Here is a 19804-nt window from a genome sequence, read left to right on the forward strand (position 1 = left end):
CAGGAGTGGGTGTGAGTGCGGACCAGGGGGCACGCCCCGTCACCTCTGGGGCCGTGGCCCTCAGGAGCCCGAGTGCTGTCACCTGGGTGGGCTCTGTGCCTCCATGGTGAGCTCCAGGGGGTGAAGCCTTGTCAGGTGTTATCTTGTTTTTCTGAAAGTGGAAGATGCCTGAGTTTGGCAGTTGTGGACACTCTCCTAGAGCCACAGCATCACCTCTGGCTGAGGCCGTGGACGCACCGCCGTGTGTGCACCCAGGGGGTCCGTCCCGAGCCCTTTGCACGGAAGGTCACTGTGCCGGCTCTGGTCGTGCACCAGAAAGCGACCCGTGTTAAAGTGCCCACATGATGCCCTAGCCTTGAAGTCTGCTTGCATTTTTTAAGTCAGTATTCCATTTGCCCATTGCTTGGAAGTCTTGCTAAAGCTGATGTGTAATTGAGTTCATGGCTGACTTGACCAGCAGTGGTCTGCTGGTAAGAAACTTCAGTATTTTGGCACATAGTGCCTTTAAAATTTTGTTCCGCTGGCTGTGTCTAGCACTTCAGTGGCTATAAAAACAAACACTAAAGACCTAAGATGGTTCCCTGTATACCAAGCGTGTCAAATTCATGGCCCACCAGCCACGAATTTGACATGCTTGCTATACACCTTTAATTTTTTAAAATAAGTTTTTATTGATTTTTTTTTTTTTAGAGAGAGAGAAAGGAAAGGAGAGGGAGAGAGAGAAACACCAATTGGCTGACTCCTGCACACCCCCCTCTGGGGATTGAGCCCACAACTGAACATGTGTCCTGACCAGGAACCGAACCGGCGTCCCTCTGTTGCATGGGACAACGCTCAACTAACTGAGCCACACCAGCTAGGGCTGCACCTTTCATTTTCATTGAACCTGGACTGTGTCTGCTCAGCGATGGCAGGGAGGGCAGTTGTGCACCAGGTTGAATGGAAATACCGCACCCATTCATCAAATGAAGCTGTTGTGGTCTCCTTCATCTTCCCCTTTGCAGTCTTGTTTTCCGTTCGTCCTCCGAGCCCAGACGGAACCTTCCGGGTACTTGGCTCTTGTGCTGAGGTCACAGCGACCTGGGGAAGTGAGAGTGGTGCTGGGGTAGCGCCTCTGTAAGGAGAGCGTGTCGGGAGTATGTCTGTGCCCATGAACGGCTCGTGGTGACCACTCCGCTTGTCTCAGCTGCAGTGACGATGAAGATGTGGCTCCGTTGTCAGCTAAGTTTGCTGATATTTATCCGTTGAATAACTACAACGACACCGAGGTGGTGGCCAACATGAATGGAATCCACAGCGAGTTAAATGGTGGCGGGGAAAACGTGGCCCTGAAAGATGAGGTACGGCCGTGTCCCTTCATCGGAGCAGGGATGCCACAGGGTGGTGGCTAGCATGCAGTGCTCCATGTCCTGTTCGTTTTCAAAGTCCCCGCAGGGGAGCAGCACCAGTGCCAGTTCTTCAGAAGCTGATGATGAAGAGGCGGACGGCGGGAGTGGGGGCGAGCCACCCGGAGCCCCGAAGGAAGCCGTGGCCCTAGAAAATGGAAGTCCCACAAAGGAGGACAGTAAAGTGGACAGTCCCCCCCCATCTTACCCCGCTCAGCAGGTGTGATTTCATTTCTTCACATTTTTGGTTTTGCCAAAGGTCTCTTTCTCTGTGTCTGTTTTCTCTGAACCTGAGCATTATTAAATACAAAATCAGGTCATTGTGAATAACTTCTGAAAATTAGCCCTGGAGAGAATCAAGGCTGACTTCCAAAATAAAAGTCCATCCCTCATAACCTCCTTTTTAGACTTTTTCTCTTCCTTGAACCTGTAACCAGCAGTCTTGGATTTACAAGACCCAGGAGCTGTGGACAGGGTGATGGCGCGAGTTCTTGAATAGAAGCCAGGGGAGAGTTTTCTGAGAATGAAAAGGGGGGTGCTAAGTCAGCAAAGGGTGGTTTTAGAAGAGCTTTTCCCCTGGTAGATAGATACCTGTTTTTCTGTTACTCAGAGGTGAGGGTGTTTTATCAGACTGTTATTTTTTTCTTAGTCACATGGAGCTATATAATAGGTGTTCAAGCAGTTTTTATTTTTATATATTTATATATATGTATTTCTTTTTGGAGAGAGAGGAAGGAAGAGGGAGAGAAATGTGAGAAAAGTGGCCGCCTCCTGCACACCCCTACTGGGGATTGAGCCTACAACCTGGGCATGTGCCCTTGACCGGAATCGAACCAGGACCTGTCAGTCCACAGGCCGACGCTCTACCCACTGAGCCACACCAGCTGGGGCTGGGCCTAGTCTTTTATTTGTGGGATAATATAGGTCAATTTGGGGAAATTCAGTCTTAACCACAAGCAGCCTGTCAGTCTGTGAACATGCTGTATATTTCTACTTATTTAAGTCACCTTTAATTTCTCTCTGACTTTTAAAAATGTATAGTCTATGAGGCTTGAACATATTTTTAAAATTTATTCCTAAGTTCAGGTGTTTTTTAATTCTGTGGTAAATGGTATCTCCTAATTTCAATTTTCTATTGATTGTTGGCAGTTTATAGAAATACAGCTGATGTTTATATATTGGTCTTGTATTCTTCAGCTTTGCTCTGCTCATTATTCTCTGAGTTGGGTCTTGCATTTTTATCCTGTCCAGCTATCGTGTCCTTTTCTTTGGAATGCTTCATTTATATTTAACGTAACGATTGGTGATATTTACACCTGCCTTTTGCTGTTCTTTTCTGTCTCATGGTTTTTGTTCCTGTTTTCCCTTTCCTACCTTTTTTTTTTTTTTTTTTTTTGCATTAAACAAATTTCATGCACCCTTTTAATTCTGCTGGCAATTCTAGTTGTTTTAGTTTGTTCAGGGTGTGGGCAGAGCCCAGGCCAGAGGCAGCTCCTGTGGCCTCCCCCCCCCCGGCCCCACAGCTTTGCAGGAGGTCACGCTTCTCAGTGTGTTCCCCTCTGGTTGCTTTCCAGAACCTTTGTTCAGTGTGACCCCTCATTGCACCTTCGTGGAGTCCGTCCCTCGTGCGTACAGAGAGATCATGCCTTACGCATGGGAGCCAGCGAAGCCTCGCCCTGTGCTGTCCCTGTGGCGCCCTCCCCCACTCTGCCATCTTTACCAGTCCCCTCGCCTCTGCTCAGACAGCCCAGGATGCAGGCCCCCACTGGGGCATGGGGCGTGCACCCCTCTCTTTAGGTTCCTGCCGTCCTGAGCTCTTGGGTCCCTCATGTCGCTCACAAGGAGGGCCCGGGCCAAGGCGGGTGTCGGATGACTGCTCAGCAGCATGGGCTGGTGCTGCTTCCATCCTCCATCCCGGCCTCTGAGTGAGCAGGGCTTCTCTCCCCGCAGGCGGAGCCAGCTGCCAACACCTGCGAGTGCCACGTGTGCAAGCAGGAAGCTTCTGGGCTGCCACTGTCGGCGATGACGGCCGGCGCCTTTCCTTCCAGCCACCAGTTCCTGACCCCGGAGAGGCCCGCACACCCCGCCTTGCACCTGTACCCCCACATCCATGGGCACGTGCCCTTGCACACGGTCCCACACCTGCCTCGCCCTCTGATACACCCCACCTTGTACGCAGCGCCCCCCTTCACACACAGTAAGGTAAGTTGGGCAGAAAGGGCCTGACAGACGCAAGTCCAGATGGGCAGCTCATAAAGGACAGCGTCCGCTCTAGATAGGAAATGGGCGCCCAGAGCCTTAGCCCTTAACAGTTCTAGTCGGTCATGGGAGCCGTGGCTTATCCCTTCAGAACGCACCAGGACAGGAAGGTTTTCAGGTGACGGGCTACGCATGGGGCAGTCATGGCTTCCAGGGCCGGGCTCTTACTGTGATGGGAAGCATGAGCTCTTCACCCAAGCTGGGCTCTCCGCGTCTGAAACATTTGTGCTCTTAGCACAAAATTAAGGATTGTGGAAGTAACAGGCTGGAGAGAGACCCGGCGTGCCATGCGCTAGAGCATCCTGGCCAGGCGGCGTGAGGCAGCTGGAGGGCAGGCAGGTGGGCTCCCAGCACCAGTTGGGCAGGACTGCTCCGGACAGGAACGGGGATCCAGGGGAAGTTGATTTCTGTGTGCTTTTCTTCTCTGAGAACCCATGTTTATTTTGAATGTCTTAGACTCTGCAGGGAGATTTTAGGTTGGATTCATTTTTTGTGCCTTAGTAGTAGCCTTGCCTCTCTAGCTTACCTTTGTTAACTCTTACCATACCTGCTATTTTTTATTTTTATCAGTTATTGTGGTTCAAGGTTAGTTCTAATCAATCAAAAATAGAATATTTCCTAAACTCTCCTGATTGATTAATTTAAACAATGATTCTCAACTGGGGTCGAAAGGGAGGACATAGCACAGAGGGGCTTTTTAGCCTGTGCACGTTTTCTTCCCCAAAGGGTGGCACTGTGAGGGGGAAGCCCAGGAGTGGGCTTCGCTGTTTTGTGCTGGGCAAGGGCACACATCAGGGATTCAAACCGCCTCTTTAGAATGAAATGGAATCCTTTTACCATGTTCTATTACAGTAAGTACTTGGGAACTATACCCACACTTACGCTTAAATTGTGTTGGGTTGAATATTCCTCATTTTGAACTTGTAACGGTGCCTTTGTTAATAGAGCGGTTTAAATAGCATTTTCAGGTATAGACCGCAGGTCCTGGAATAACATCGTTTTGGTCAAAACATCGTTTCATTATAACCTCAATGAGATGCTATAGGAGCCTAACTGTTTATGTTGATTATCGTGGGGTAAACTGGTTTCTTACACATCGTTTTGCTTAAAGTCACAGAACTTGGCGGCGACGTTTACTGAGGCCTTGCTGTAACCAGAGCCAGGCTGTGTTCAGGGTCTGCCCAGTGTGCAGCCTCTGCCCCCCTGGGTGCATGTGTAAGGTGGGGGGGGTGTTCACCCTGTCTTACCGGAAGAGAGTTCTGTTTCCTGTGTTCTGAGAGAAGGTATAGAATATTCTCTTATAAACTCTCTTGTTGGCAGAAGCTGTGCCAGAGTTAGTTCCTGAAAATCTTCAAGTCAAGTTGTGAGATTGATTATTCCCAAAGGGGATTGGGACACCAGTTAAACACTCCACTGTCTTCCCCAGGCTTTTGGGCTTTTAAAAAATTATTGATTTCAGAAAGGAAGGGAGAGAGAGATAGAAACATCATTGATGAGAGAGAATCATTGATTGGCTGCCTCCTGCATGCCCCACACTGGGGATCGAGCCCGCAACCTAGGAATTGAACTGTGGCCTCCTGGTTCATAGGTCAATGCTCAGTCACTGAGCCACGCTAGCCAGGCCTGTGGGCTTTTCTCAGATGTCCAGGCAGTCTACAGAGGGATAAGGAAGGAAATAACAACTGGGGAGCTTATCTGTGTCTTTGATACCTGGTGGACTTTACTCCGGCCGATGGCTGTAGAAGACTCACGGTCATAAAGGCGAATCGGAGGACAGGCTGTGGAGCTCTATTTCAGCCACTGTGCTGTTGACGTCAATATTGTTTACTGATGCATTGAAAGTACATTAGCTGGATGTCTTCTTTATTTGGAAAAATAAGGTGCATTTGGCAAAATATTTTCTTTTTACCTGCTATAAAAATGTTTTTCTCTAAACAAGCTTGCCTCGTCTCCCACCAGGTCTTACAGAGTAAGTTTGTATTATTTGAGTTGGGTTCACTTAGTTGAATGCTGTGGATGCATCTGTACTTGAATGCACAAGGTGTTCACAGCCCCATAAGAGGTGGTAGAAGTTCCTGGAGAGAGCAGACAGGCTGCCTTAGAAGGGTATACACTTCAGTGCCGTCGGAGCAGGTCTCAGAGGCCAGGGTGCACAGTGTGATGCCCGATTGTAGCTGGGAGGGGGCAGTGGGTGCTGAGTGTGGAGGGCAGGCCTGCACTCAGGCACTTCTGACCTGCTTCCCTTTCTGCCTTGTCAGGGCCTTCAGGAATTTCTGCTCTGGAAATGGAAGTTGTCACTTTTAAGACTTGATATCATTGTCGTAGTGATTCATACTTTGGCCATTGTGGGTGAATCTTTAGTAAGTAAAATGTTTGGGATGATTATTATGAAAATTTTACTTTCTTAAAATTAGGAAAACTTGAAGACGATTTCTATTTTCTGATGTCTTCATACCAATGATGCATTTGACTTATATGTGAGGTGTGAGTTATTTGAAAGTTAAAGGTAGTTGCAGGAGAAAATACAGTAACGAAATGCTAGAAAAGAAATCAAAACGGCGACAGGGTAGTTCCAAATACTGGGGATTCCCAGCGACCTTTCCGTATTGGTTCCTCCTTCACTTCTGTTGTCCTCTGAGAACAGGCACTGTCTGTGTCAGTTATTTCCAATGTGTGAGGGTGTGCTTTAGGGTCCAGAGTGGGGTCGAACTTGGTGAAAGTTCCATGTGAGCTTGAGGAGCATGTGCGACCTGCTGCTGTTGGATGGCAGTTATGTGGTCTGTGCATGTCAGTTCCGTGCTGTGAGTTAGGGGTGCCGCTGGTTCAGCTCTGTCCCCGCTGAGCCCTGTCTGCTGGCTCTGTCCCTCTGACAGAGGCGGGCTGACGTCTCCAGCCATCACCACGGGGTCTTCTGTCTCTTTGTGGTTGTCTCCGTTTCTGTCTCCGTGCTGTGACGCTGTGTGGCCAGGTGCTTGCATGTTGAGGGTTGTTGCACATGCTTGGGGGATGGACCTGTTATCAGTAGGGAATATCCTGACATTTCCCTGCTCTACAGTCCGGTGTGTCAAGTGAATAGAGCTGCTCCCGCTTCTGCTTCGTGTTAGTACAGGACATGTCCGTCCCTTTCTTTTAGCTGAAAGGGGTCTGTGAACTCAGTGTGTTTCTTATGTATCTGATCATCTCGTCATTTCATTGGTATATTTAAACCATTTAAAGTGATTTTTAAAAAATATATATCTATTTTCAAAGTTTTTTTAAAATTGATTCTTAAAATGCCCAACCAGCTGAGCCACACTGGGCAGGGCTCAGTGTGTTTGGATTAAGAGCAGTCATGTTTGTGCAGTTTTTTTAATATTAATGCATGTGCTGCTGAAGCGAGCACAGTAATGCTCTCTACTTGGTGCCAGATGCTTCTTTTTCTGCCTTTTCTACTTCTGGCTGAGAATTTTCTGATTCCATTTAATCTCTTAGTATATCAATTATCCTTATTTTGAACATTTTTAACAGTTGTATTAGAAGGTACATTTTAACTAATCTAAGTCTCCTTCAAATAACACTGTTCTGCTTCATGTGTAGTGTAGGTACCTTTTAACAGATTATTCCCAACCCCGCCCTCCCATCCCTTGCAATGCACTGTCATTATTTTCATTTATCCATAATCACCAATAGTACCTTGTTGCTATTATTACTTTAAACAAAATTGTATTTTAGTTAATTAATAAGAAATACAAGAGATTTTATTTTACTTTTTATTTATTCCTTCTCCTTTGCTCTCCCTTCTTTATGTAGATCTAAGTTTCTGACCTATATTATTTTATTTCTGTCTGAAGAAAATCTTTTAACATTTCTTGCAGGGCATGTCTGCTGGCAATGAGTTCCCTCAGGTTTTGTTTGTCTGAGGAAGTCTTTATTTCTCCTTCACTTTTGAAGGATAATTTCGCTGGATACCGAATTCTAGGTTGGTGGTTTTTTTTTTTCTTTCAACATTTTAAACATATTTGACTTCACTCTTTACTTGCTCAGTGGTTTCTGATGAGATGTTCTCTGTAATTCTTTTCCTTGTTTTATAAGCACATGGGCTCCTTCTCTCCCCTGGCCCCAGACTGCTTCCAAGATTTTCCTTTCATCTTTGGTTTTCTGCAGTTTGTATATGATGTGCCAAGGTGTACATTTTGGGGTATTTGTTCTATTTAGTATTCTCTGAGCTTCCTGGATCTTTGGTTTCGTGTCTGTCATTAATTTTGGAAAAGTCTCAGTATTACAGCTTTAAATATTTCTTCTGTTCCCCCCCCCCCCCCCCCCCCGGTGTTTCAGTTACTGTATGTTGCATCTTTTGAAATTGTCCCACATTCTTGGATGTTTGTTCTGTTTTTGTTTTTTGTGGTTTTGTTTTTTTGGGTTTTTTGGTGATGGTGGTAAGGTGGTTTTTTAAAAAATATATTTTATTGATTTTTTTTACAGAGAGGAAGGGAGAGGGATAGAGAGTTAGAAACATCGATGAGAGAGAAACATCGATCAGCTGCCTCCTGCACACCCACTACTGGGGATGTGCCCGCAACCAAGGTACATGCCCTTGACCAGAATCGAACCTGGGACCCTTGAGTCTGCAGGCTGATGCTCTATCCACTGAGCCAAACCGGTTAGGGCAAGGTGGTGAGTTTTTATTCTTGTTTCTCCTTTTCCTTGTATTATAAACACATTTGAGAAGTTTCTATTGACATATCTTGAAGCTCACTGATTCTTTCCTTGGTTGTGTCCATTCTACTGATCAGCTAGCTCATCAAAAGCAGAATTTGTTTCTCTTACAGTGTTTTTTACTTCTAGCATTTCTTTTTTATTATTTCTTAGAGTTAGAGTTTCCATCTCTTCACATTACTCATTTGTTCTTGCATATTGTCTACTTTTTCCATTCAGAGCCTTAGCATAATAATCATTTTCAATTTCCTGCCTGGTAATTTTCAACCATTTTATCGTTTTATTCTCTCTCTATCCTTCTGTCATGTCTCTCTGAACCTCTGATGAATCCTTCTAGTTCTGTTCTTCACTCTGAAGCTCGCCTTCCTATTTCTCGTCTCCTTGTTTCTCAGTCCGTTCTGAGAACCTTTTTGGATCAGTCTCCAAGTTAAGTGATTCTGTTACTGTGTATAACTTAAATTTTGAGTTTTTAATTCCAAGTCTAATTCTTATTTCTAAGCTTCAGTATTTATTTTTCAAATATGTTAGCAACTTTTCATATACTCCTGTTCCTCGATCATGTTCTTGCTTCTCTTGAAGCCTTTACATGTCATTCTCTTTGAACGAAGCCTTGAGGCTGTAGACCTCTGTTGCTTCTGCTGCTGCGTGGCTCCGTACACGTGTAGTAACTGTGATTACGAGCTCCTGTTCCATGCATCCTCCTCTGAGAAACCCCCCAGCCCCACGTAGGGTGCTTCCACAGACGTAGGCTTCCGTGCGCTGGCATCAGGTACCCCAGGGGCACTGACCCCCAGGCCCTCCTGCTCCCCTGCCTGTGGGACCATGGATCCGTCCCCGCCACTTTGATCTGGTGTGTGAGCCCTTGGGGCAGCCCTCTTTCTCCCCACCTCCACCTGGCCCTGTTTTTTCTTGTCATGTTATCATTTATTTGTGAAAGGCTTTCCCTGCTTTCTCTGTGGCTCAGCACTTGTTACAAAAGTGTTTCATGCCATTTAATCCCCCTTAGTGGACAGAGCCCCAGCAGAGGGGAACTGCGCATGAACTTCCGGAGAAGCGCACGTGTGAGCTGGGGGGCAGTTCACCCCGGGCTTGCTGCCTGCCCCAGGAGCAGTGGGTCCCGGCTGCAGGGCCAGACTCTGGACTGGCCTCTGAGGCTCCCAACTTGAATCCCGTCCTTTCGGTCTGGAAAACATGGGAAACACTCCCCGTGCGAGCAGAGGGTCTAGGCATGGAGGGGAGAGGGGTCCTGAATTCTGTGTGGGACCAAGGACTCTGTGGAGGTGGTCTCCAGACTGCCCTCAGGGACTGCGATGCACCGAGGGGAGTTGCTGAAGTGGCCGCTCCTGTCTGTCACCTCCCTTCGGAGCCACTCAGCACACCCACTGCAGAGGGTTCGGTCAAGCTCATGCAGTGCAGGTGGGAATTTGAGGGAGAGGAAAGCTCGTTAGCAGCTCGGGGCAGATGGGCTGCACTCGGGGCCCTGTGGGGGCCTGTGTCTGCATTGATCTCAGAGGCCGTGCTCAGTTCTTCTGGCCCAAGAACTGGCAGCACCGAGCAGAGCAGTGCCCTCGCCTCTATCCTGCCTCTGCAGGAGTGGGGGGAGCTCAGGAGGAAGAAGCACACGTGGCGTCCTGCCTCTGTGGTCTCCCTCTGAAGCTCGGTGTGGGCAGTCCCTCCCGTGCCTGTGTCCGTGGCTCGCCATCTTCTGCCCCTGCCCACGTGGCTCTGGGGCTGCCTGGTCGTGTGCGTGGACTCAGCGGGCTTAGTGAAGGCCACTGGTTGGCTGGTACGTGCGTGCCTTGGAGCTTGCATTTAAAGCAAAAGGGTTGTATTCTTGTGAACCACTTTAGTCTCAAGGGTGGAGAGCAGTTCAGCACTGGTGTTCGTGAAGCAGCGTGGAGCCCTGGAGGGATCGGTGTCTGGGCAGTAGCGCTCCCACGGTGAGGGACTTCTTTTATGCTTCGATCACGGGTGTGCTGCCCGTGGTGCGGCTGAGATCCATGAGCCTGGCAGGCGCCTGTCTTTCTGAAGAAAGCCACAGATGTCGAGGTTGGTCAGTGTCTCATGCGAAAGCATGCGTGCAGACACAGCCTGTCCTGCGCCCTCGCTCCCTGTGGAGGAATAGCTGGGTCTCCTGTTCTGAGTGGATTTGCTTAGCAGAGGGTGTGAAACGAATGAAGAGCCATTAGCGTACGTTTCCACCTCCCGTCTCACAGCCGGGCCCGACCTCTCCAGGCTGGACTCCGCCCAGCACTCTTACATCCCACTTGTGGCAGGCCCGTGCTTCCCACTCGGAGCACAGACCAGTGTGCCTGGTCCCCGTGGTCAGGAACCTCAGAGGCTCAAGAGAAGACAGAAACATGCTCAGACCTGAAAATCCAGTGCTCTGATCTACCTTAGAAATCGTAGGTGCCAAGTAGGAAAGTATTCGTGAAGAGAGGACACTAACTGTGAGCCTAGGGGTGGGTTTTGCAGAGGAGGTGATGCTGGGGTAGGGTTTTGAAGGGTAAGAAGAGCTCTCTGGACCCATGTGGTTGTAGGTCCAGGTTGTCAGCCAGGCTTTCTCCAAGTGAAACCAGGCATCGCGCCGTGCCTGGGGGGCTGCGTGGGAAGTACTTGAGAAGAAGCTGGGGAGCCCTGCAGGTGTTTCTGTTGTGCCGAGGTCACCAGCTGGGCTGGCTGGGAGGAGCCGCTGGTTCCACCTGCTGGGCATTTCTGCCCCTTAGCAGAGTGTTTTCAAGACTCAGAACCTGCCAGTCAGTGACTTCCCATCAGCCCTCAGCACAGCAGCTCGCGGTGTGCCTCTCCTCTGCAGACGTCCGGTCTTGTTCTCTCTGCCCGTGGGTCCCCTGCAGAGCGGCCAGCTCAGGCTCCCACCGTGACCCTGCGTGGCCAATGCAAACCTGTTTCTTCCTACTTTCAAGTCTCAAATCTCATTCCAGTTCACCCTGCATCTTTCCTCCCTGTGCCCGGTCAAGGTCGGGAGGGGCACAAAACCGCCCACATGGAGTGACGCCTGGGAGGGCAGCAGAGCCTGCGTGGGGTGGGTCTGTGTGTGGGGACCAGTCTTAGGGAGGGTGATGGGCCACACACATAGCACCAAATGGTTACCGTGGCCAGGCAGTGTGCTGAACACTTGACAGACACTGTCTGATTCCTCCCTCCCACAGCCCCTGGAGGTAGGTATTTCCATTTTACTTAGGAGAAAACGAAAGCACAGAAAGGTGCAGTAATTTGCCTAAGGTCACACAGCTAGTGAAAGGGAGAGCTGACATCTGAACCCTTGAGACCGCAGCCTGAGGCTGAGAATGGGACCAGAGTTCACACCCAGCTGCGTCCCTGACACCTGCCAGGAAGGAGCCAGACGTCCAGTCACAGCTGTTGTCCCGGCGACACCAGGCTTCCTTCTGTCGTCCTCATCTTTGTGGCTGTCACTCACCATTTCTCATCCTTTCCTCTTGTGGCTCACTCCCCCACCTGCCCAGATTGGTCTTTCTCATCACCCGACCAGGTCATCGCCCCTGCTGCTTACCACCCTCTGTAGCTCCCTAGTCCCCTCAGCACAAAAGTCACACAAAGTTATCTCATTTGGCCCCTGTGGCCTGCCCCCTTCCTCTCACCCTAGCTAGGCTCCAGGGTTCTGCCAAACCATCACCTGCTCTTGGGAATCCTTCCAAACCCAGCTGCCCCGCTCTAGAGTGTACAGCACTCTGCTCAGTTGTGTGTCCCAGAGGGTGGGGCTCCCAGGCGTGGTCCCCAAGGGCAGGCTGTAGCTTCAGGGGGCGGTCCTGGGCCCAGGGCTGCTGGGGAAAGCCGAGGGCCCGGCCTTGGCCAGGAACCGGGTGGCCCGCTCCCTCGTGAAGCTTACAGAATTGGAGGGAAGGCCGACATTGAACCACTGGGCACAAGTAAGTCTTGAATTACAAGTGCGATGAGTGCTAAGAGGGAAAAAGGTGGCTTTGTTGTGTTTAATGGAAGGCCCATGGCTTGGTCTCGGTGTTAGGTGGTGAGGCCAAAGTCAGTGATGGCTTCTCTGAGGAAGTGACAGGCCTGAAGGGTGACTGTCATTCAGTGAGACCGAGAGCAGAGGATGTTCTAGAACATGGACACGGCATGAGTGAAGATCGGGGTCAGGGAGGAGCTGGGGGTTGGAGGACCAAGGGAAGGGCAGTGTGTCCAGGGGCTGGGTGAGCAGGAAGGACAGCGGGACCACAGTTACCACTGTGACTGCATCAGAAACGCAGTGGGACGTGCTGGCATCGGAAGCGGGAGTCACCGCTCTCTTTCCACTCAGAAGCCCCTCCTGCAGGTGGGGAGGCTGTTGAGGGAGGGGAGGGACGGCCGGAGGGCGCCTGCTCCCTCCCTGGGATGGGGCTGCCCAAACGAGTAGTTCTTCAAAGTGCACGCCCTTGGCCCACGTGAGAGCACCGTGTAAGAGTTTGCCATGTTTTTTTCGGTGATTCCAGAGTTTCCTTTTTAGCAGTAATAATGACAGTGTCAGAGGGGGGTAGCCCGAGGAGCAGGTCTTAGGCCAATGACCACGCTGACCGTGTGGCGAGGGGAGTGTTAGAAGCTCCTGAGCTGTCTCAGGGCTGCTTCATGTATTTCTTGAGGCATCGGTTGCTTTCACCTCCCACCTGGTTTCAGTGTGACCTGTGGTGTAGACGCGCCACCAGCCCTGTAAGACGTGTTCGCCAAGCGCGTCCCCCAAGGCTTCCAGAAGTGACTCGTCTGTCTGTAGCCTCACGGCCTGGGTGAGCAGATATGAATGTTGATATGTGATTAGAACTTTTTTCTTGTAGGCTTTACCGCCAGCACCTGTTCAGAATCACACAAATAAGCATCAGGTATTCAATGCATCTCTTCAAGACCATATTTACCCAAGCTGTTTTGGGACTGCTCCAGAGTGGAATAGTTCTAAGTTTATAAGTCTGTGGGGATCAGAAGTGATGAATGATAAGAACTGGAGTCCTGGCACTTTCCTGCCAGATACAATTTCTGGTAAGGAACCTGTTCAAACTTTATTCAAGTTTTCCAATGACCCGAGCTGAGTGGATGGCCATCTGGCTGTGTTCTCCCCTGGAAGCCCCAGAGGGCGGGCCCTCGTGCAGCCGTGCCCAGGCTGCTGCTCCCTGGCCTCTGCCTTCCATGGGCGGCCCTGGGCCCGCCATGCTGCCCCCTCCCTCCACATCTGTCACAGCCACGGCCGTAGCAGGGGCCCAGCTGACGCCCAGCTCTGCTGCCGAGTGCTGCTGAGGGTCTTGTCTCCAGGGTTCGGGTTCGGCCACTGGTTCTCGAGCAGGGGTGGTAACCAGACATGGCCCAGTGCACAGGGTGGGGCAGCAGTGCCACAGCCGACTCAGGTGTTGTCACTTACCTTCCTTTTCTCTGTTTCTGTACTGACCCTTAATGGGACTTGTCCCTCTAACAACTCCGCCCTCCCAGCCGCTGAGGCGCAGCTGTCACTTGAGAGCCGGGCGCCTAAGGGGCTGCTACCTACCCCTCATCTCTGTCTTCATGTGGTTAGAGCCCCTGGCAGCCCCACGCCCAGCCCCTGCATGTGTTCAGAACAGCAAGCTAGACTGGACATCTGTCTGGTCTGTGCCTAGAAAGGGTGTCTAGCTGTGTGACCTTGGGCAAGTTGCTTAGCCTCTCTGAGCCTCAGATTCTTCATCTTTAGGATGGGAATAATACTCCCAAGCTCAGAAGGCAGTTCTAAGACAGAAAAGAAAACGACTTGTGGGAAGCACCGAGCACAGGTCTTGCCACAGCAGGTGCTCAGTGAGTTTTCTTTTTGCGCAAACGCTAGCGCACTCAGTCGTCCCAGGAGAAGGCTCACTGCAGAACAGCCCCAGCAGGAAGAGTGTAACCTGCGAGTGCTCTTTAATTGTAGCTAAATGTCGTTTCTTTAGAAGCCTTAATTTTCCCTTTTGTCTCTAAAGGGAGTGAAATATTAGGGCCAACATTCTCAGAAACAAGACCCGACACCCTCCCACCACCGCCGAGCAGTGGCTCGCCCACAGGTCTGGACTGTAAAGAGAAAAGAAACGCTGCAAGAAAGAAATGCCTGTACAGCTTCCAAGACGCTTTCATGGAAGCGAACAAGGTGGTGATGGCCACCTCCTCAGCCACCTCCTCCGTGTCCTGCACGGCCACCACGGTGCAGTCAAGCAACAGCCAGTTCAAAGTGTCGTCCAAGAGGCCTCCTTCCTTAGGTAAGGTCTCCTGCTGGCGGGGCCCTAGGCGGCCCGGCGTTCGCTGCATCTCGGGGATCGCCCTTAGCTGGCCTGGCCGGAGGCTCGGCGTCATTAGCTGTGTTCACGCCCAAGAGAATCCTACTGTCACATGTCCTCTGGGGCTTGGCCACATGGGTCCTGCCTTTCATCTCTGTACCTGCTGTTGTGAGCACAGACATCTAAAAGCAGAACCTCATGGACAGTGTGCCTGTCGGCATCGCTGGTGTGCAGGTGGTGTGCTGTCACACTCGGCTCCGAGCCCACAGGAGAGCAGGAAGCAGGGAAGCCATCAGACGGGCAGGTGGCGGGGCCCAGGAGTTAGCACAGAGGCCCACGCTGGCCAGGGCGCCGTGTGCGTAGGGCAGAGCGTCGGGGCAGCTCCCAGCACATGGGGGAAGGGAGGAGTCCTGGTGCTCAGGAGGGACTGGTGGGGCGGCTGCTGCCTGGGCAGGAGAAGGTCATGGTCGCTGTGTGAGCAAGAGCGAGGGAAGGGGAAGCCGGGTGGCACCTCGGTGGTGAGAACCTTGGGTGTTCTCACAGCTCACAAGGGGGAGCAGGGTGCCCTGCCTGTAGGTGGCCTCACCACCACGGAGCAGCCTCAGGTGCTCCTGGGCGGCAGGGAGGAGGCCCAGCATGGCCTTGGCGGGACGCGGGCCCAGGATGTCTGCCCAGTCTGACCTGGGACCCCTGCAGCTGGTGGCGGCTGCTCTGCTCAGAGGGGTGCCAGGGCGAGTTTGAGTGGGCGGGGCAGCTCGGAAGGACGTGCAGGAAAGGGCTGTGCGGGGGGGGGGGGGGGGGGGGGGTGAGGGGATGTTCAGGACCGAGAGCGTCCTTCGTGGCGGGTGTCTGGTGCGAGGTGCTGTGTGGTCACAGTGACGTGTGCATCCTTTCCAGGGCCTGTGCCAAACAAAGTAAGTAGGGGCATGTGTGTCAGAAACGAAGGAAAAAGGACAAAATGGTAACTGGTCATGCATTCAGGTGAAGGGTATTGGGTGTTTTTTTGACTGTTTCCTTCAACTTTTCTATAGATTTGAACATAATTAGACAAAAAAAATGGGTAGAAAGTCCTAAGAGGATTAGGACTGTGTGTCTGACCTGAGCTGTTGGCACGACTCCATGTCTGACGCAGGTGAGGTCTTCCACGGCATCAGCAAGGAGGAGCACAGGCACGCGGTGCCCGCCGCCCCGAGGAACAGCCCGACCGGCCTGGCGCCGCTCCCCACGCTCGCCCCTGCCCCCCTCGCACCAGCCTCCACGCCTCACCTGGCAAACCTTGCAGCCCCCGCCTTCCCCAAAAGTGCCGCCACCTCTCCTGGGTTTGTGGACACGCGCAAGAGCTTCTGTCCTGCCTCGGTCGCCCCCACGGCCCCCAGCACAGACGGTCCCATCAGCGCGCCTCCAAGCGTCTGCAGGTGAGCCCCGTCCTGGCGGTAGAGGCCAGGACACGTTGGAGACTGGGTGCTGTGCTCCTGACACCGGAAGAGCTGTGGGAGCTCTGCCCCTGGTGCCGGCGGTGGCTGACCCGTGCCTTGCGGCGGGAGGGCGGACGCCCGCAGAGGCCGGGTGGGGAGGCTGGTGCAGAGCAGGGCTGACTGGGTGGGTGCACAGACCCCCCTCCCCCCGACCCATCAGGGAACGCGCCTTGGGTGTCTTTTAAGTTGTACTTGTTACACGCTGAGCAAAGTACAACACAGCAAACTCTTGACAGTTTTGTTTTGTTTTAAATATGTTTTTATTGATTTCAGAGAGAGAGGAAGGGATAGGGCGAGGGAGAGACATCTGTCGGTTGCCTCCCGTATTCACATCCTGACCGGGAACCAAATCCCCCTCACCTGGTGCACCAGACGACGTTCCGCCAACCAAGCCGCACTGGCCAGGGCTGGACAGTTTATTTTGTTGTTTTGTTTTTTGTTGTTTTTCTTAAGGTGCCTGTGTGCATGTAAGTCATGAGTTTATTATTTTTTAATTCTCACCCGAAGACATGTTTTCATTCATTTTAGAGAGGAAGAGAGAGGGGTAAAGAGAGAGAAACATCCATGTGAGAGTGAAACATCCATTGGTTTCCTCCCGCACGTGCCTCAAGCTGGGACCAAACCTGCCACCTGTGCACGTGCCCCAACCAGAATCAAACCCTCCACCTTTCCGTGTACGGACAGCGCCCCAGCCCGCTGAGCCGCACGGGCCAGGGCTGCGCTGTTTTTATGTGAAGACAGCTTTTGTTACCTTTGAACTTGCCTGTTGAAAGCCACCTCCCACCCCCCAGAATAAAGCGGTGGTGGGGACAGTAGAGAGACTGTGTATGACCACCCGCCTCACGCACCGCCTTGCCCCGCTGCCGCCCAGCCCCCCAGCTGTGGCCCCCATTCCGTGTGGACCCGGGTCTGGTGGTGAGGGGCAGAGCCTCTAGGGGTGGCTGCTTGCTGACTGGCCTGTGTGCGGTTTCGCAGTGACCCGGACTGCGAAGGGCACCGCTGCGAGAATGGCGTCTACGACCCACAGCAGGACGATGGGGACGAGAGCGCAGACGAGGACAGCTGCTCCGAGCACAGCTCCAGCACCTCCACCTCCACCAACCAGAAGGAGGGCAAGTACTGTGACTGCTGCTACTGTGAATTCTTCGGGCACGGCGGGGTGAGTGCGTGCTGCCCGGGACAGGGACAGCAGCTGTCAGTGCCGCGCGGGTGTCAGTATGTGACAGTCACAGCACACACAGGCTGCGAGGCCTGGTGGAATTCAGGGGACTTACTTGCAACATAGTTCAAACCAAGGTCTGGTCTCACACGGCAATTCCACTTCTAGGTTGTCCTTATCCTAAAGCAGTGGTTCTCAACCTTCTGGCCCTTTAAATACAGTTCCTCATGTTGGGACCCAACCATAACATTATGTTCGTTGCTACTTCATCACTGTCATGTTGCTACTGCTATGAATCGTCATGTAAATATCTGATAGGCAGGATGGTCTTGGGCGACCCCTGTGAAAGGGTCGTTCGACCGCCAAAGGGGTCGCGACCCCCAGGTTGAGAACCGCTGTGACCTAAAGGTATAATGAAAACATTTGCCCAAAGATTTAGCTATAAGGCTTTCATCACGGCATTTTTGCCCGTTGGTGAGTTTTACAATAGATGATTGGATAGGGGTCGACAGAGTGCCCAGCTGTGGGCAGCCAGGGTGTCCGGTCTGTCACCCGCCTCATGGGGACACGTGTACACGGTTGTCTTCCCTGTTTGAACACAAAGGGTATTGGCACAGGTGGACTTGGACAAGGACGCGCCAGCCCCCCAGCGGGTGGCCGCGGGGCAAGTGGTTGTTCTGTTAGCTCCGCCTCGCCTCCTCGGCGGTGTGCTTGGGGCTGGTCAGAAATCTTGGCCGTGGGGTGGAGGGCAGTTCTTTTTCCTTTAGGCTCTGAGCAAGGAGCCTGCAGTGGGTACCGAGGTACAAGGGTGGACATGGGCACGACAGGAAAGATGACCACACTGTTCACATAGAAGGAGATGATCAGTATGTGTAATTAGCTGTTTCTGATTTAAAAGTAGTTACTTTTATACATAGCTGCATATAATTTACCAGATCTTTTATGAATATATAGATTTTCTTTTTTCCGGCCATTTGTTTCTCTTATTTCCTTATTTTTTTATGTATTACTGGGTAATAACAAAAACTTTAATTTTAGAAATAGTCTGAAGTTTCTCTTCCAAGTCATTGAAACTTGAAGTTTAATCTAGTCACGTTTTCATGTATTGTCTTAGCCTCCAGCCGCACCCACAAGTAGGAATTACGCAGAGATGAGGGAGAAGCTGCGCTTGCGGCTGACCAAGCGGAAGGAAGAGCAGCCGAAGAAGGCGGACCAGCTGTCGGAGCGGGAGAGCATGGTGGACCACCGCCGGGTGGAGGACCTGCTGCAGTTCATCAACAGCTCCGAGCCCAAGCCCGTGAGCAGCACGCGCGCCGCCAAGCGGGCGAGGCACAAGCAGAGAAAGGTAGCCTGCGCCCGCGCCAGGGCGGCGGGGACTGTGACTGCGGGGCCTGGAGCCACTGCACTGGCCATAGCATGGCTTCCACAGCCCCTGCCTGTCTCTGGCCTAAGCTGGAGGCTGTGGGGAGCCCCACGCTGTGTCTAGGACGCATCGCCCCTTTGTGTTGTGGCTTTGCTAGTGGACCCAAACCAGCCTCAGGCCCTCGTGCTGGCCGGCCGGCGGGGTGCAGACCCTCTGCCTCTGTGCCAGGGAAGCAGAGGAAGTGGGGTGGCGTGGGCTTTTGACTGGCTGAACGAGTGACTCTGATAGGAGGCGGGGACAGAGGCTGTCCGCATGGAAGAGGCCGGGCCCGTGGCGTTGATGTGCAGGTGGCGGAGGAGGTGATGCCGTGTGGGCAGCCTTGGACAGTGCCCACCTCACCTCATGGCTGGGATGTGTCAGAGGCAGGTCCACCCCATGGTGGGTGTGACTGGACTTGACCTGAGGTCCAGCAAGTGAGTGGGGCCCTCAGGGACTGTGTGCCAGTCACTGCAAGGTGTCCTGTCCTTCGTTGCACGCCTCCTCAGGAACCCACCCCAGTTCTCCTGGAGGGCTCCCCACGGAGCCCCGGGCAGCAGGCCCAGCCGTCTCCCTCATGCAGCCACCTCGAGGCGTCAGGTCCAGGGCCAGCCCTCAGCAGGCAGATCAGGGCCGAGGCACGTGGCAGCTTGCAGGGGTCTGACCGCAAGAAGGGCTGCCCTGGGAGCAGGTGAGGTCGCCGTGAGGTCAGGCAGAGGCCGAGGAGGGCCCGCAGGTCCGCTGGGCTCCGCATCAGCATGTGGCTCTCGGGCCTGTGCTTGTCCTGCTGAGAGGCAGACCCACCAAACCTGCAGGGCTCGCCAGGGACTTGGGGGAGACCTGCCCCAGGAGACCTGGTCTGCAGAGCCCACAGGAATGGGGAGAGCGAGGTGTCGCCATCGGAAGTACCCTGCCTCTCCGAGGGGAGGGGTCCAGAGCCCTGGGGACGTCCTGGGCAGGCACTCAAATCCTTGGGGTTGGCTCTACGCTTGTCAGGGGGCTCCCACCCTGGTCTCCTGTCCTCTATCCTTGCGGACAGTCTGAATCCAGACTTGATGCCACAGGCCCACCGTGGTCCCCTCAGCACCCACTCACCCTGTGCTCTCCTGAGCACCCTGTTGGGCAGGTGACCCACCCACAGGTTGCTTTGTGTCTCCCTCCTAGTCAGCTGTTGAAGTGAAGGTGGCACCCGGCGGGCT

At 52.7% G+C, this 19804-nt stretch overlaps 1 protein-coding gene across 7 annotated transcripts in view; it reads left to right on the forward strand.

The window, feature by feature from the left end:
• The window catches only part of FAM193A (family with sequence similarity 193 member A), a 116645-nt gene that overhangs the window by 90648 nt on the left and 6193 nt on the right, over positions 1-19804 (forward strand). For all 7 annotated transcript variants that reach the window (XM_036326997.1, XM_036327025.1, XM_036327003.1 and 4 more), the window contains 8 exons: positions 1187-1340; positions 1426-1605; positions 3336-3587; positions 13142-13340; positions 14282-14554; positions 15705-15987; positions 17023-17206; positions 18321-18551. In XM_036326997.1, the coding sequence (XP_036182890.1) occupies positions 1187-1340; positions 1426-1605; positions 3336-3587; positions 13142-13340; positions 14282-14554; positions 15705-15987; positions 17023-17206; positions 18321-18551 (1756 nt within the window). The remainder of the gene's footprint in view (positions 1-1186; positions 1341-1425; positions 1606-3335; positions 3588-13141; positions 13341-14281; positions 14555-15704; positions 15988-17022; positions 17207-18320; positions 18552-19804) is intronic.

Source organism: Myotis myotis, unplaced genomic scaffold (genome assembly GCF_014108235.1).
Source record: "Myotis myotis isolate mMyoMyo1 unplaced genomic scaffold, mMyoMyo1.p scaffold_m19_p_1, whole genome shotgun sequence".
Taxonomy (NCBI): Eukaryota; Metazoa; Chordata; class Mammalia; order Chiroptera; family Vespertilionidae; genus Myotis; species Myotis myotis.